This window comes from Eurypyga helias, unplaced genomic scaffold (assembly GCF_000690775.1).
Source record: "Eurypyga helias isolate BGI_N326 unplaced genomic scaffold, ASM69077v1 scaffold2169, whole genome shotgun sequence".
Lineage (NCBI taxonomy): Eukaryota > Metazoa > Chordata > Aves > Eurypygiformes > Eurypygidae > Eurypyga > Eurypyga helias.
In genome coordinates, this window is record NW_010271177.1 from 6,180 (window position 1) to 24,542 (window position 18,363).

The 18,363-nt window shown below is 35.9% G+C and overlaps 1 protein-coding gene across 1 annotated transcript in view; it reads left to right on the forward strand.

Annotated features, from left to right (window-relative positions):
• The first annotated feature begins 3,967 nt into the window (after positions 1-3,967).
• SESTD1 (SEC14 and spectrin domains 1) overlaps positions 3,968-18,363 on the forward strand; it is a 38,857-nt gene continuing 24,461 nt past the window's right edge. The window contains exons 1-4 of the mRNA XM_010158693.1: positions 3,968-4,022; positions 7,960-8,068; positions 11,310-11,400; positions 13,764-13,877. Coding sequence (XP_010156995.1) covers positions 3,968-4,022; positions 7,960-8,068; positions 11,310-11,400; positions 13,764-13,877 — 369 coding nt within the window. The remainder of the gene's footprint in view (positions 4,023-7,959; positions 8,069-11,309; positions 11,401-13,763; positions 13,878-18,363) is intronic.

Sequence of the window (18,363 nt, forward strand, 5' to 3'; positions counted from 1 at the left end):
TGACAATGTGCTTTTGCATCAAAACTAGAGCATGTTTTCTATCTGTCCACCTGCCATCACAAGCTGCTGAGTTAGAGTACTAACTGTGTGTGTGTAATGGAATTGACATTGTGTAGTTGCATTTTGCTTTGTAACTGAACAAGCTTACGCACTGATGAAATCTACTGAGCCTGTATTTTTTTTTATTTTCTTAATCCTTTGGTATGAATGAACAGATTATGGAATATCAAGAATATTTTCTTCATGTGCAACTTGAAAATCAGGTATAATACAAAACTTCAATATGCTGTTTTTATGGGTAGTTTTTACAAATAGTCAGAAAATAAAAGAACAAAATAGTTGAAAAGGCAAAAAACCCTTGATTTGATCTTTCCTAAATATGTGGAGTTACCTTTTCTCCTGAGGTCTTAAGGGCTTTATTAGTGCTGCTCATAATATTGAAAGAGTAAAACACTGCATTTGAGTACCTAAGCTGATGTTCATCTGTCAGGTTTTGTTGTTATTTTGAAACATCCAGCTGAGTGACCCAGTTCCATGTGGTCTTTTAATTGAAGACAGCATTAACTAATGAATGCTTACAGCCTTTTTCTACTTCTGGACAGGTTTGATTTGCTTCTTAAATTACCCTGGGGTATCATCCCTGGAGACACCTTTGTGTTCTCTCTGTCTTTGTGCCACTTAGCTGTGGGAGAGATGACGTCCTTTAATGTAGCTTTAAATGAAGGTGAAATAATAATCTACATGGATAACTGTGATACCTTTCTGTGTTTCGCACGTGGATCTAATTTCTGTGTGGGACAGATGAACTTTTTTTTTTAGCCTGATCCAGGGAAGGTGGGGTAATGTTTTGTGGGCTGAAGTTAGCATCTGAAAAAACTTCCATGCTGGCTTCAGGGAACAAAGCTGTTAACTTTGAAGGTCTGCAATTCAGAAGTTGATTTTAAAAGAAAAAAATAATTTCATCCTATATGATTGAGGCCTTTTTTTTTTTTTTCTTCTGCAGTACTTCAGGCTGTGTATTGTTTATTGTGCTATTGTTTGTGCCTGGACTTGCAAGCTGCTACAGTTTTGAAAGTAGCTGCCCATCTGCTGCTTGGTTATTTATAGGCAGATCTGTGGAGTTCCTTCTAATCTCCCAAGTGTTCAAAAACATTAATGAATTAAACATCACAATGCTCTTGTAAAAAGGGAGTTAGATGGAGGGACTGAATGAAGACTAAAAGGGATAAATGACTCACTGAAAGCCATATGTATATTTCATAGCAGAACAAGGAATAGAAACCAGATCATGCTTAACAGACCAGCTACACTCTTGCTTGATACATGAATGAAAAAAGTACTTGTTCTTTGAAACTTGGAATAGATGTTTGTGAACAGACTAGCCCATTTAAAGTCCTTGTACCATGTACTGAGAGTATCAAATGTTTCAGGTCTAATGAATTTGAGTAAACATGTTTATATTAATTCTCATGGAGGTAGAATTCATTTTGATTGTTATTGGTTTTGTCTGGTGGTTTCCACTGGGTTGCTCAGAAAGAAAATATTTGTTACTTGCAGGACAGCTTCTCTCTAGCATCTTCAGGGCATCTTACTTCCAGTTATGTATTCAGTGGAAGTCTGTCAGCTTCCCTCTCTGCCCTCTCTCTTTAGTAAGTTTTTTAAAATGGTTTTCAACAGAGTCTGGACATTGGTTCTTATTTAGATTTCTTTATTAGATGAGCCTGAAGATGTGTAGCAGAAAATGCAGGTGATATTCTTCGTTCATCAGAAATTTTGCACTCATGCTGAATTACACCCTACCAATTCATGATTTGATTTCACATTGGAGTGTAGCCTGAAATATTGCTTATATTTTTATTCTGTAAATTTTTAGTTTACTATTTCTTTAGGTAGAAGATAGGGAGATAGTAATGTATACCTATTTCATTTAAGTTTGTCTTTAGGAGAATTTTCTCCAAAAGTAGTGTTAGTTTCTGCTTGGTGGGGCGTTTGAAGAGTTTTCTATTTCACGGGAACACCTTTCAGATATTTAGGTTTCAAATACAAATATTATGTGGATTTAGTCTTGCCACTTCTCTGCAGAAATCTTCAAAAAAGAATACATTTTTGGAGGTCAACATTGCTGTGTTGATTTAAAAACCTGAAAGCTCAGGACATTCTGAACAACTTCAGTGAGGTTCTTCAATATAGTTCTCTTATTTAACACATTACCTGTATACACAAGATTTACAATTTGGTGTATAGTATACTAATTGACGAAGTAGATTGCAGGTGGGCATGTAGTATTCTAGATTGTTTCTGAAATTCAGCAAATAGATTTAACCTCTTTAACTTGTTTCATATCTGTAAAATTTGAGCATATAAAAGTTATATCTTTTGTTTTAGAAGTGATAATAAGCAGCTTCTTGAAGTATTTCACTTTCCTCAAGTGATATTTGCTCTTTTCAGTACTCTTGTTTTCCTTCTGTAGCTGCTTTTCTATTTAAGGAGTCCAAATGCCTTTTTTTAATTGATGAATAGACACTGTATCTGTTTCCTTCATCTAAACAGTGGTACAAGATTGAGTAACATCATTCTTTTCTTTTTTTAGCACCTTTGGTAGCTCCCAGTGGAAAGTAGATGCCAGATCTCTTGAAATTGTTTTACTTTTAATACTAAAACCCGACATTTAATTTAATTAATTCTGAGATTCTCTGGAGTGTTAAAGATAAAAACAAGGTTTAACATCCTTCTCTAAACATGAAGCTTTTTTTCTGGTATGTTATGATAACCTGCTCTTGTGAGAGTTTTCTTCTGTATGGAGCACATCAAAGCTCTCACGGAAGAGAGGTAATTGAAAACTCAGGGGTTTCTGGAACAAAGGCTAGGTGTTTGAAATTATCGGCATTCTTCTGACTCACCTCCCTCCACTCTGAATGAATTGAATGCTTCCTTTGGTTCGAGGAAATACTGAACAAAAGAACTATTTTGACCCATGGACAGTGCCACTACTGTGGCAGAAAGCCAGGCAGTGCTTTCATATTAAATAAATAGATCTTTTCACAACAGCAAAGTGCTCCATAGAGTCAGTAAGTTGATGCAAACTTTTGTTTTTCTGTGAAAGCGTGAAGATAACAAAGTGTGTGTAGGTTTGGGCTTTCTTCATTGATTTTAATAAAGAGCCATTTGTAGTAATTATTTTAAAATGTATCTTGGGGAGGAGAGGGAAAACTCATTGCCAGGTATATGTTCCACATACTCAGGAAAAAAGAATAATGCCAAAGTTAAATAGCTTACAAAAAGGGGTTTGAGTGTGTATCTGAGAAACAAAAATGACCAGTGTCAGTCTTGAGTTCTGAAAGAACTGAGCTTTGTTTGTTTCCTTCTGTAATATGGAAAATGCGGGTTTTTTTTATAAAATGGAAAAAAAAAATGGCACTTAAATATGGAAATTTTGGGGTAAGGGATGGGAATGAACATTGTGAAGCATTACGCACTGGAACGGGGTTGGACAGTAAAAGGCTGTTGAAATGTTATTTCTGTTTCATAATAAAAATGACCATTCTGGATTTTTTTTGTTTGTATGAAGCTCATTGTTTTAACAAGAAAAAATTACTACTCTATTTTACCTCAAGCTCTCTATTTTGATTTTTTTTTTCTTTTCTCCTATATCATTTGTAGTTTTGATTCAGTTGATTATCTGTCAGTCAGTTGTAGTTCAATGGGGATGGACTTTTGTATAAATACTCTGCTTTGATTTTCTTTTTTTTATGATGAGGAGAAATAAATCTTCAATTAAAGATTTACATGGAAAAATGCATATGATATTGTAAAATCTGAAGAAAGAACATTACTGTCGATATTGGTTGCAGAGTAAAAAAGTGTTCTGGCCAGTGCTCACTGTAATGAAACATTGTAATTGATTTTTCCCATGCTTGACAACTTTAATTTCTTGTGTTTCAGAGCTGTGAAAATTATTGGAAGTAGAATGGAAGCTTCAGTAATATTACCCATTCTGAAGAAAAAATTGGCTTTTCTTTCAGGTATGGTTTCTGTTTTCCTCAATTGATTCCTCCCTGCGTAATTTATATGGGATTTTTAGGTTTGTTATTTGTATTTGCTGGATGTATTTAAGAGAAATATATTGTTGCTTAGCACTTTGTCATATTTCAAAAGGATCTCTGAAATTTTTAATGAAGCAGCCAAGCTATTGCTGTTGGTGTGTAGCACTTGTTTTTGCCATAGCCTGTAACTCAGCCCTAAGGTTGATGTCAAGAAGTTTGTCTATGTATAAAAGAATGATAATTTAGCAGATATCCAAAATAACCCTTTCTCTGGGTTTTTGTGTGGTTTTAGAAATACAGAGTGAATATTTTCAGGATTTTCTTTGGAAAATGTTTCCTTCTCCCCACCCTGCGTATTTTTTCCTCTAACACAGAAATGGATGGAAGCAGAATTAGCCATGCATTGCAACATTTTGATTGTTGCCAAGTAGTTAATTCAGGCAAGTCTGAAATTATTATAACTCCTTGGATCTTGGGCTGAAGGTAACTTTCTCTCCTCCCCATACCAGATAAAAACAAAAGGCAATACTTATGATGAATGGCATTCTCTTGCTGATTTCACTGCTGTCATAGATAACTCTCTTAGTTCTTGGTGTTTGTCTACTCCAGGGTAGGTAGATAACTTGCAGAACACTTCTGAACTTCAGAAATTGACAAGTGTTCCCATAAATAAATATTCTTCAGGTTTAGTTTATTTTACCTAGTCTAGTTTAGCCTGCTCCAGTCACGTGAAATGACAACTGCTCCTTTTGTTAATAGAATTTGTTTTGCTTTGAATTTGCCAGCAATTGCAAATCAAACAATTCCTCTTTAAAAAAAAAAAAAAGACAAACCCAACCAACCGAAAAGAACACCAAAACTCAACTTACATTAAAACCTGGGACAGTGGACAATAGCAGATGCACAGTATGTTGGTTGTTCAGCATTATACTGCAAGGGGAAGTTCTCATTAACTAGAGTGCATATTCAGATTGCTCTTAAAGCTGCCTGATCCATTTCAAAATATAGATGTTCTTAGTGGAAAGTAATTTATTGAGTGGCAGTTAAAATGCTAGGAACCTTTTTGAAGCTGCATATTTTTAAGTAGGTCTGACCTTTTTGGAATTGTGTGGTATTAATGGATGCTTTAAATTAATGAATGGTAAATATTCATGCAGTTGTTCTTTTAAGTATTATTCAGTGTAAGTAAAGGAACCTGACAGAGAAACCAGTTCATCATGTCTCTTTTTAAAGAAATTTTATTCCATATAGTTTCATACATAAAAACATTAATAATTAAAAACTAATAATCAGAAAAATCATATTTATATGTTGAAGTCTCTTATCATTTTTTCAGAAAATTGGTACAAATGATGTTGGCCCTGCCACCTTTTTCTGGAAGCAAAACACTCTGTTTTCTCATGGGCAATGTCTCCTCAGATTTGGAATCCATGGCTCTGTAGCTTCCATGCTGGTAGATTATTACAAATAGGGAAAAAAGTCAAGCTACTGACTGCAAAAAGCTAAACAACCACATTGGTACAAAATTAATTAAATTATTTTTTTGTGATGCTTAGTTGCTTTCCTTAACTTAAATGTGTTTTCAGTTTAAACTACACCATTTCTGAGTTACAACACACATCAAGTTCATTTCCGCTGATTTTATTTTTCAGGTTTAATTCTAAGCCTAAAACAGATTGTCTTATCAAAAAGCACAGCATTAGACTAGGAGCTGATGTTTGCTATGCCTAAAATCACAGTGTGGTGGAGTTTATCTCTCTAAACATTGTATTCTGAAGATGGTGGTAAATGTTTATACAATCCTTACTTTTTAGAAAGGAGGTACAAATAATACAACCAAGATCAAATAACAACTTCCTTTTACTTTTACTTTTTAATTAAATAATTCTTATTGTTTAGTATGTTAATACTGGGAAATGTTTGACTACATCCATGAGAGCCATCACTTCTTAACTGGTAGCTTTAGGTGATATTCCTTTAGAGCCCCATTCTGTTTTTTTCAGTATTTCCTTTAAAAATACAGTTGTGAGTTAAAATGGTTCTTAGATGGATAAAGATATGCTGGTTATCTTTTACATAAATCACTTGCTGTCATTTTTCACTGAGGAGAATCAGTGATAATTCCTACTGTTTTCTCTCTTTGGGCTATGGCAGGGTGACAGAATATTTACCTGATCTGTATGTTTTTGGTGCAAGAAAGCTCCAGAAAAATGACGGTGCAGGCAGAATACAGGTGTTTTCTAGTAGTGTTTACAAGCTGGGAGGAAAACCTGTCAGTTGTTACACCAGATGACTTGCCATGAAACTGAATAATTTAGATAATTATTACAGTCTTTTTGTGAAATGTCAAGAGACTATGGTTTTCAGGTTTGGTTTGTGTTTTTTCAGCCAGTTCAGCAAATGCTGACTAAATGCAGGTATAAAAGTGACAATTTCTGTGTGTCCAGTATCTTGCATGCATTGGCTTCAAGTGCTAACTCTAAACTTTCATTAATCAGACCCTGTTCAACACTGGAGTCTTTCAATTCTGTGTAAACAAAACATGAACTATTAATAGTTAACTATTTTTGTGGGAACTGGTGTTTGTCTCATGATTCCAGAAGTAATTTTGAACAGAGCAAGCCCCTTCCAGTTATGAATCAGGTGTGGTAAGACTAACCTGCTGTAAATGGAAGAAGAAAACGTGTTTTGCTAAGCCCCCTCCCTTCCCCAGCAATGTATATATTCATTAAAATGAACAATCTTAATGTTCCACTCAGGAGTTCATGGGTAGGGGAGGAGAAGGGAGCATTAGATGCAATTCTTAGAAATACATTATCCAATGGAGTCATGAGCTGTTGCCATGGCTTACTGAGTTTTGGACCCTGGAAGTTGGTTTAAGGCAACCCTTCTACTGTTTCCTGGGGAAATAATTTCATAACCTCTTGTGTTCTTACTTTTCCTATCACAGGCTCACTCAGTTCAATCACCAAATTCTGTTAGGTCTGTGTTTTTAATTTTTATGAATATTTGTGACAGTGTTTTCTTGCTTCTCTTCTCCAGTAATTTTTCATAGTTCCTTTTTACAATGTGTAACCCATTTTTTTAATTTGGCTGTAGCAAATTTTAGTTTCAGTGAATTTATTTTCTGTATTCCTAAAAACTACTACCTTACATTCTCTGCGGATTTTCTTGTACCTTTCGGGAGACTTTCTTGAAGTCTGGGTAGTCAAAATCAACCCAAACCACAGCTGTAGAACAATCGACTTAAATGCAGCACATCAGCAACACCTAACAATCTTACTGGATCTCACAGTGGACATAAAAATGTGAGGCCAGCTCTTTCAGTATTTTTGATGCTGCTATTATTTGTACAGCTTTTATCAGAAGTGTTTGAAAACTGGTTAGAAGTATTTATCTTAATGGTGGGGTAACTGCTGTGTGTTTGTAAGTAGGTCTGGAAATCTTGCATATTTGATGAATGAGCTACCAGTTTAGAGTGACATGGGCAGCCCATGTGGTACAAGATCCTCTGATGTGTAGTCAGTGTTTCTAGGACGCATTATGTTCAGTTGGAGCTGCTGGATACATGCAAGCTTACCAGGTTTCTGACAAGCTGGTAGTGTAGAATGTGTAGGAGGATACATTTTAATAATGTAGTCTAGATATACAAAAAATAATGCTTCTGGAAAATTTGGTTTGTGGTGTTTGAAAGTACTAGATGAAAGACTGACAGCTACAGAGGTGGTCTATGCTCTGAAGCCTTGGTGATGCCTTAAATATCAGTGTGATGAATGAATCCTCACATCTGAGAGGTGAAATGTCAGTTGTGATTTCACAGCAACTTTAAAGGTTACTTTTATGATGTATTTTGAGACCACGTAACCACAAAGTATTTCTTTTACCTTAAAGCCATCATACTACCTTTCTAATGAAGGAGGGAAGGACAGAAGAAGTGGCCTCATTCTGACAATTCCATTATGCCTTGAACAGACGAGTATGGACGAGCTGAGTGTCACACTAGACTACCTTCTCAGTATCCCAAGGTGATTTCAAAGGCATTCTGTTCAGGGTTGCCTTCTTTTCCAGTGGTGGAAGGGATCTTTTTATTGGCTTTTGTTTTTATTTGCCTTTCAGTACCAAATGAATTTTATGTAAATGTTTTTCTTAATTCAGTCTGACAGTATCACACTGTAGAAACATACATCCCAATAAACTAAGGGATGTCTACTGAGGTTTTTGTATGTCCCTTTATTCTTTTTATCTGGCACTTTTTTTTCTTGTGTTTTTCCTCACTTCTTTCGTGGAATATCTTTGGCAATTTCTTTTTAATGACAGTGCACTTAAATATGTAAATTAATGATCCATTCTAATGAAACTCCTAAGCTTGCAAAGGTAGCATTGCTCAAAGTAAAAAAGCTTCCTTCTCTTTCTTTGTTTGCTATTTTCCTAATCTTTGTAGCTTGTAGTACTTAAGTGTGCACTGAGTGTAAAAACATAGGAAGTTAGTGAGCAGCTCACATGTTTAAGATACTGCTTAAATGTGCTGAATGACGGCTTGAGTATCCTCCTTGCTCTAAGATCGTTGTTGCTTAGGTTCTGCACATGTAACCCTGCAAATTATAGTGACAACTCTTGGTACAAGCTTAGTTAACTGCATTTTTTTTCTTAAGATCCAGAGATGGATCTTTATCATAGATTTGTTTTGTTTTCTTGTGCCACTGATTTAAAAAGGAAAGAAATCTTGTCAGGTAAATGCTTGCTTTTGTATGCCTTTAAATTCCTCTTCTGGAAACAGAGGAACAGTGGCATATAACTAAAGACCGTTTAGTGTACTTTGCTTATTGCAATCTATAAATGTTATTAAAACACCATTAAATGATCCAAATTTTTATAGTTAAGATTGTTTAAAATAATTCTGATTGGGAGAGAGAAGCAAAGAATAAATTCAAGTTTCCTACAAGTAAAACATTGATAGGTATAGGAGTATATTGCACAACATTTTAATCATCAAGTTTTACGGTTTTTTTCAAACAGCATGCTGTCTTTTGTAAAGTGATGAAAATCCCACGTGGTCATCCATGCAAGTCATCTCATTGACTTAGGGACTTGGCTGGATTTATGGAACAGATGTGGGGGCATTGTTGTTCTAGCAAGCATTAATTATTCCACAGTCTCATCCTGGTGTATGTTTCTACATATATTAGTTTAAAAATAACTGTTTGAAAATCTAACCAAAGTACTCTTTGTACTGCATACAAACTGGGAAATGTGTTTGAAAGCAAAGTTCAGTGTTCCCACATGTAATGTTCTGTCAGTCATGGAAAAAATGACTTCTCTTTTTATGGTGGCAGTATGGAAAAATCATTGTAATTTTTGTTTGCCTGTTGTTTTTTAGTGGGAAATGCAAACTTTTTGGCCTAAGCGCTTGCCTTTTTTGTTTTGGAAACACTTGCTGAACAGTGTTAGGAAAAAAAAAAAAGGAGGGGTGTGGTGAGGGATGCTGTCCGAAACACAGATAGCTGTCCAAGAAATGTTAATGTTACTTTTTTCCCTTAAGTTCTGTGAGTAAGGTAACATAATACGTTTAACTTAATTCAGTTGTGCATGAAGTGTGTTGTAAATATAACTGTTTTGAAATAGGTATTCTAATGTTGATGGATAGCTGTGTCCAGAATTTGAGAGGCATAACGGCTTGTGATGTTTTATATAAAATTTCTTCGGGGGGTGTATAAAATGCTTTCCTAAAACTTCAGGCAGCTTATTCCTGGTGTTTAAATCTACTGTTATGCTTTTCTTTGGTGCTATTTAAAATTCTTGGGTTCTGAAGAGGCCTCTGTTTTCAGAAGAAAAATAAAAGGGGCGATATTATGCTATTGTCTCTGCATACTACGGTTTACTTCCTTTGTTCTACTCTCTCTGTTGTAGCTCAAATCACCAGGTGTTGGGCTTTTTATTTTAGCTTTCATACAAACATTTATGTTTGTGTTGGCTGAACTTATCAGGAGTGGTGGCTCACTTTTGAATTTGGTTGTTTGTTTTTCATGTTTTGGTTTTATTAATAGGTTTTAATGTAGAGAAGAGCAGATGCTGATAATGCTGGATTCCAGTGAGCCTAAGGTCCCTTTTTTCACCCTTTTTCTAAGTTCAAAGATAAACTTGTCTACCACCCATACCTGATGAAGCTCAGCTTAAACATGATATAAATAACAGTTAAATTTCTTAGTGTGACACATAATGCTTACTGTGACATGCAAGTTGCTTTGGTCTTTTTATAAGCTAAGTAGATCACAGAAATGGCTTTGTCTTATAATTGCGGATTTGAGTGATAAATATTAAATAATGCTTTTCTGTCTCATGTAAATGTCATGTTTTTTAGTTATTTATGGCTTTGCTGGACACACAAATTTCAATCTGGGCTATGATACCCAGTGTGGTAACTAATGCTAAAATTATGAGCTTGCTACCATGTTCTCTTCTGGCTACTACTATGCTGATCACAAGAAGGTAACACTTTGAGGCTGTTGGTATCCAGAGGTCGCTGCCATTGTTGAACACTGTCCAACTGTTGTGAGCACCTTGTTGCCAGATTCAGTTAGAAATGAGATGGAGAGATCTTTGTGGGAATGTACAGAGAATGCAAGTTTTTGCCATTTTCTCCCATTTGCCACTTGAGCAGAAGTACCTTTTGATTTTTTTTTGTCTTTGCAGCTGCTTTCAGCTGTTTTTTTTGTAGTACACCCAGACTCAAACCTTATTAGAAGAAAGAGGGATGGTGTCAGTCTACGATTTCTTGTAAATCCATATACAAAGCCTCTGTCTTTGTAGAGGCTTTTTGTGTACTGCAGTTTATTTGCTCAGAAATTTAATCATGTGTTAGATGTTTTCCTGCTTGGATGTGCATCAAGCAATATGTACATGTATTCTCAAATCTGCGCCAATTCACAAGTATGAAAACTGTCATCCTTTGTCTTCCTTACAAAACTGTAAATTGCCCCCTTCTTTCTGTGGATCTTGTGAAGTTCATGCCCATACTAAAGTTTAAATAAATGCTTGTATGATGAAATACACTTCAGTGATAATGAAAAATGTAATTTGGAATATCTATTAATATGCTTGAGCATTAAAATTAAAAGTTATTTCCAAATGAGTAAACTTAAGGTTTATAAGATAGTATTTTTATAGATAAAACATGTGTAGTTATATTTGTCAGTGGAGTTGAAATTCAAGGTCATTGTGATATGTCACTTGTTGAATTTTTTTTCCTAAGTGTTTTATTTCTTTCAGTGAGAAGTGTAAAGCCAGAGGATTTACTGTGATAGTGGATGGCAGAAAATCTCAATGGAATGTGGTAAAGACGGTTGTATTAATGCTACAGGTAAGCAAATTTTTATACATTCATAGCTGACTGATTAGTTTTATAGATGTGAACCCAATAGCTGTGTTATTGTAGAGACAGTATTTTCTTTATTGATAAATAGACAATTTTTGCCTTTTAAAATCACAAAATGTGATTCTGTGACGTTTCCGTGCAGGAAGAAACAATTGGGAAATCAGATAATACACCTCACTCAAGTGAAGGACAAATTCATTACATACTGACATCACGTGGGTGGTGGGTTTTTTTTTTTAGCTTTTCAGAACTGTGAGGTTACAATAATGTCTTATTTCTGATAAACAGTATAGGATACTTTCTGGTCTCAATGGTCAAAGAAAATGCAACATACAGCACTCTGAATAGATTAGAGAACTTGAACTACTGCCTTTCTTACTGCACGTGTGATTTCTCGTTATCAGAGCAGTTTTCCTCTCAGACTTAGATGAAGCCTCAGAAACTGTGTCAAATATGAATAATTTCATTTTGTCCTGTTGGCTCATTGTTGCTCTTGGGTTTTTAAGGCTGTTTCAAGGTCTCTCTCACCTATTGTTGACGAAGATGGAGCATTCCTGTTAATAGTATTGTGGTTTAACACCAGCTGGCAACTAGGCCCCACACAACTACTTGCTCAGTTCCCCCTTGGTGGCAGCGGGGAGAGAATCAGAAGTGTAAAAGTGAGAAAACTCATGGGTTGAGATAAAGCCTGTTTAAAGCAAAAGCCATGCACATAAGCAAAGCAAAACAAGGAATTCATTCACCACTTCCCATCGGCGGGCAGGTGGTGTTCAGCCATCCCCAGGAAAGCAGGGCTCCATTACATGTAACGGTTACTTGGGAAGATGAATGTCATCACTGAATGTCCCCCACTTCCTTCTTCCCCCAGCTTTATATGCTGAGCATGATGTCATATGGTATGGAATATCCCTTTTGGTCAGTTGGGGTCACCTATGCCTGCTGTGTCTCCTCCCAGCTTCTTGTGCACCCCCAGCCTACTCACTGGTGGGGTGGTGTGAGGAGCAGAGAAGGCCTTGACTCTGTGTAAGCGCAGCTCGACAGTAATGAAAACATCCTTGTGTTTATCAACACTGTTTTCAGCACAAGTCCAAAACAGAGCTCGGTACCAGCTACTGTGAAGAAAATTAACCCTATCACAGCCAAAATCAGCACATAGTTGTGGTAATTGGATCCACTGTATTCTGATTTTGATCTTCATTGAGCTTTCACTTCAGCTATGTGCAGTCGTGACCATTAGAAGGAACTTCAGCTAGTGGGGAAGGTAGCTATTTGCCCACACTCAGATTTCACTGGCTTCCTGTAAGCACACTTCATGCCAGTGTGAAGCCTGCAGAAACATAGGTTGACCATCTGTATCTTTAATTTGAGAAGGAAACAATAAAGATGATTTTTTTTTTTTCAATGTAAACTAATCTCTTCAGATTTTTTTTCTGGTTGGACACACATAGGTGTGGACACACAAAGGTGCTGGTTGGTCATCAAATAGACACTGTTAAAAATGTTGTATACCTTTAAACAGTTTTTGCATATTTGTTAAAATGGTGCAAAACTGAAATCTTTTTTGTAGTGCTATGATTTCTGAATTGGATGTATTTAACATTTTAAAATTATATTTTTATAAACAAAGCAAGGGATTTGAAGACAAATCCCATGGATTATGTCACCTTGGTGGCACTACTGTGACTATCTGTTGCTTATTGCTATAGCTGATGGCTTGGGAGTAATCAAGAGTGTCTGTTCTTTGATCCACATTTAGTGTGACAACATAAAATCAACTTGGTAGATGAAATAACTGTTTTAAGATGAAGAATGTTTTCCTGGTAATATTTTTATGAATTAAAATGCTGAAATCTTAGTACCAAGACCCTGCATTCTGTCTAATCAGTATGTACTAGAGAAGTAAAGTTTATAATCTTGACATGTGATTTAGTAAGAAAGTATACAATTATTTTCAAACTTCAATTACTGTTTCATTGTACATAGCAAATAACATTGGTAGAAAGCTTTATTGTACTTAAGATTTTTTGTTTTTGTAATCAAATGCTATAAATAAAATAAAGCATAGCCAATAACTCATGTTTTTCTGTACTGATGGTTAAGCCTCAGGACTGGGAGTAAAGAGTCAGATTTTCTTTCAGTTCTGACACAATTTTGCGATGAAATGTAGTGCAATTTACTATGAAGCAGGATGGAGCTAACTTGTGAAGTAGGTGCAGGAAACACAATTTAATTTCTGTCTGTAAATGTTAAGTTCTTGAATAGATGGTGACATGGAAGTGGAATTTAGTTCTGTGGTAAATTAATGTTTAATCTTGAATGTTTTACCTATGTTTTCATTTGTTTTACAGAACGTTGTTCCAGCTGAGGTGTCACTTGTTTGTGTAGTAAAGCCAGATGAATTTTGGGATAAGAAGGTTACACATTTCTGTTTTTGGAAAGAGAAAGATAGACTTGGCTTTGAGGTATGTAGAGCTTTTGTCTACTTCAGCCAAAACCACAATTTCTGGAATACTTGGATGAAAATTAATGTGTCTTCAAAAAGTTATATTCCAGATGCTTTGTGGATATCTGTAACAAAACACTGTGGCCTTTTAACTTTTTCCTTCTTTAGTAAGAACATTAAAAGGATTACATCTCAATTTATAAATGTGGCATTTAATTCTTTGCTCAGCAAGAGGATAAAGCTGCTTGATACATATTCTGGATGTTTTGAGTAAGAAATTGCTGTACTGAGTTTAGTGTGAATTTTGTCACTAAGTCAGTAGTAATCGTTTTGAAGAACATCGTTTGGCTGTTGCATACATCTCTCATTTTTTGAGTGTTCTGAGATTAGTAACAAAGGTTATAGGTCCCTTCAGTTTGCCAAATTTAAGCTGATACTGTTCTTAGATTGTGAGGCAGAGTGTGTACAACTCACTAACATTAGCAGTTCCATTCTTTTATCTTTTTGGGAGGTTAATAGAACCATCAATTTTCCCTATTTTTAGGAAATTATCTGTATCATTAATCTTTCCAATGATTTCTTTAAGCTAATCTTGTCTGAACTACAACAGGCTTTCTGTGCTCAACAAATACTAAAATGACTACTTGTTTTGCACAATAAAGCTCTTAGAGAGCATCTTTTTCATAAGAATATGAATAGAAGAATGTTTTGTGCCTTGTCCACTGCTGTGTGATTCTTTTTGGTGGTAAGAATATGAAATTCCTGAACACTCCTATAGAAAACTTAGTTCTGGGAAAATGGGAATTGAAAGGTGGCAGCTGAAAAATTATCTCACTGCTAAATAATATAAACCTGAAGACTCTAGTATCTAGATATAATGCTGTTAATTGATATGAATTTTATCTTAAGTTTTGTATCAGACTTCTACCTAGAAGAGGTGGCTTAGTTTTGGGGAACAAATCTTGCATGTGAAAGTGCTCTGAAGAGTGTTGGGTAAGAGTCTTATTTTCAATCGGATGACCAAACTTTTTTTTTTTTTAAATCTGCTTTAGAGTCTTATAAGTAAAGGAATTCCTGCATGTTTGCCTTCAGGTTCTTTGTTTTACATCACATCTTCTTGACATGGAGATAATTTTTTTTTTTGGTAGTTCTTTAAAGACAGATTTGAAAAATGGCCCAAGTTCAGCAGATTAATCTAAAAAATCTCTGTTCAGCCACTTGTGTTTGAAGGTCTGAAGCCAGCAAGGTATTCTCTAATAAAGGTAGTGAAGTGCCTGAAATTTTGCTACTGGAAGTGGTTCTAACTATGGCAATCTTGTGACTTGCATTACCATTAAACTCTATTGGGTTGTAGAGATGTCTGTCTTTCCCTCCAACAGAATCCCTTGAGAGGATTGGCAAGGAGGTGTGGTCAAACAGCATCTAGTAGCTCAGATATAGCTCCTTTAATCAAAAACCTGAGTATGGTGATGTCCACCTTCTATAAAAGTAGCCTATTGTTTAGGGCACATCAGAGATGAGAATTAAAAAGGAGACCAAACCAATCACCTGTACACAAAATGACTATTTAAGAGCTTGTGTTAGAAAGTGACTTACGTGAAATTGAATATTGCAAACTTAAATGTTTTTCAGTACGTGAGGTAAACACCGAAGTCCAAAGATTGGCAGTAATAAAGGTAAAGCCCCTCTTTTCAGCAGTCTCGACTGTCTGATTTAAACACTTTCCCAATCTGCACACCTGTAAATACAGTCTGTGAAAAAGTTTGGGAAGCCTTTGAAGTTGTGGTGTGAAAGAATTTTATACAGTGTCTCTTACTGTATACGTCATGGTATTGCCGGTTTGGAAGTTAATCCTCTAGAAGATTCTTGTTGGATTTTTCTTTAATAAGACTCAGCTAGAATCTGTTTCTAGCCAAATAAACAGAAAATATGTTAACAAAGCAGGGATAATTTTACATGGCTCTAATAATGAAATTATTTTTGTTTGACTTTAAGGATTGTCTAGCAGTCATTAAATGATAATTCTGTAATGAAATTTAGTAAGCTTAGTAATATTGTGAGGCATGTTCTGGCCAGTGGTGATGTTGGCATTGTTGGCATAGACCATTTGAGTTATGTAACTAAACTTTTTGGTTTCTGTTTCTAAACTACTTCTTTTATTACTGAACCATAAACAATTCTCTCTGAGCTGAAATTTTGATCTAAGATTCGCTTAAATTAGTAGTTCTGAAGAATAAAATAATTAAAGTTTTACAGATGCATTTTATACAAGCATATATGAAAATGTGTCAATTGTAAGAAAAGTAGTCAGTGATGTATTTCATTTTACAAGAAAAATAATCATAGCATTTCAACACACAGGTGCTTCCTAGACAGGAAGAAAACTTCTGATTTGTCCCCTAATGCCTCATCATGCCTTGGCTTGATGCATGGGCAGACCAGAAGTTTGTGTGAGTAAAGGATAACAGGTAGTTGCTGAATTCTCCTTTTGGTTGATAGGTGTTTGCTCCCAAGTTTCCCTTCAGCCTAATTTAAAAGCACTGAAACAGGGTGAGACTGCTTGTTTGCACAAAGAGATATCATCACCTTTGGGTCAATTGTCATCTGAGTTTGTATAATGATCAACTGTTGGTATAGAGTTGCTATAGATGTCTCTAAAGAGACTGTGATACCATCCTAGCTCATGGCTTTTCCTTGTATCTTGCACTTTCATGGGGTTTTATGTGTTTTTTTCTCTGCTATTAACTTATTCTTAAATGGCACTCTTCATTAAAGGACAGGGAAAGCTGAGAGAATAGTGGGAAAAATCTTGTGCTTTCCCAGATAGTAAAGAATCACTCTTGGTATTAGCCAAGCCTTTGTTCTTTACCATTCATTAACTTTTGGTTGTCTGTTACTTGACTGTGCTAGGATGTTTTGTTAGAGATACCTTGCTCTATTCTTGATATGAGTGCAGAGCACTGATAAGGCTATGGAAGCTTCCAACTCGTGCATGAATCTACAGCTGCATAATTGTATATTACTGGCAGTAAAAACAAACCAACATCCAACTTGTGTTTTGGATCATGGGTTAGATTTGCATAATGATTAGGAAAATCCAAAATTGCTTTTGCACCCAGGAAATAATTATAATCTAAAAATTTAAACGAAAGCATGAAATACTTTATTGACTTGAGAGTGTAATCTAATTTTATTTGAAGCAAATGCTATGTAACTGATTTCTAATTTCTAGTAAGGCATTACATCTACCTCCTATTTCCTGCTACCTGATCTGTTTTTAATACCTTGCATAATATTGCCATACAAAGCCATTAATCACCAAGCCTTCCTTTCTGTGCAAAGGCAGAGATCGTCTGCTTCAGAGTAAGATGATGTGATGATGAGTTGCAAAGCACTGAAAGTAAATGTGGGAACAGAGATCAAAAGGCTACTGGGTGGATTAATACAAAGTAGTGGGCTGTTTCAGCTGAGTAACAGTGCGTATCCTTACTCCTGGTTAGTGTTAGTGTTGGGTTTGGACCTGCCTCAAGTCAATTTCCATTCATCCTCCCGCAGAGCTTTCCTCTGTCCCTGTACTCCTCCCCAAAATGCTTATTAGCAACCAGTTTACATGTTCATCAAAGCAGTTTTTTCTGGTCTTGTGCCCATGCTTCATAACAAGAGAATTGTCTTAACTGGTCCAAGGGTGTCTTTCAGCTGAAATGCTGTGAATGTTGCATTGTAATACTTAATACAATTAACGTTTTTAAATGAATGAAGAACAGGGTTTGAATATAAAAAATTTCTAACTGTATTTTGGAGGGTTTGGAGGTGTTGCTTTTTGCTTTTTTGTTAATATACTCTACGTAGTCATTTGAAAGTCACACTTGCACTGTCACGCTTGGACTGTACCAGCTAACAACTCTCAGTCTCTAGTAATAGTATCGGAAATCTCTTATGATTGTATATCAGCAGAATCTGCTCTGGAAGATCTCAAGTCTCTAATGTCGAATCATTGATGTAGAGAAGCGTACAGAAACCTAAATGTGGTGGGCTGATCCTGGCTGGAGGCCAGGTGCCCACCAAAGCCACCCTATCACTCCCCTTCTCAGCTGGACAGGGGAGAGAAAATATAACAAAAAGCTCATGGGTTGAGAATAGGACATGGAGAGATCATTCAGCAATTACCATCACAGGCAAAGCAGATACAACTTGAGGAAAATTAATTTAGTTTATTTCCAATCAAATCAGAGTAGAATAAAAAGAACTCAAACCAAATCTTAAACCACCTTCCCCTCATGCCTCCCTTCTTCCAGGGCTCAACTTCACTCCTGCTTTTCTCTTCCTTCCAGCAGTGCAGGGGGATGAGGAGTGGGGTTGTGGTCTGTTCATCACACGCTGTCTCTGCTGCTCCTTTCTCCTCAGGGGAAGGATTCCTCACACTGCCCCTGCTCCAGTGTGGTGTCCTTCCACTGGGAGACAGTTCTCCAAAACCAACTCTAACGTGAGTCCTTCCCACAGGCTGC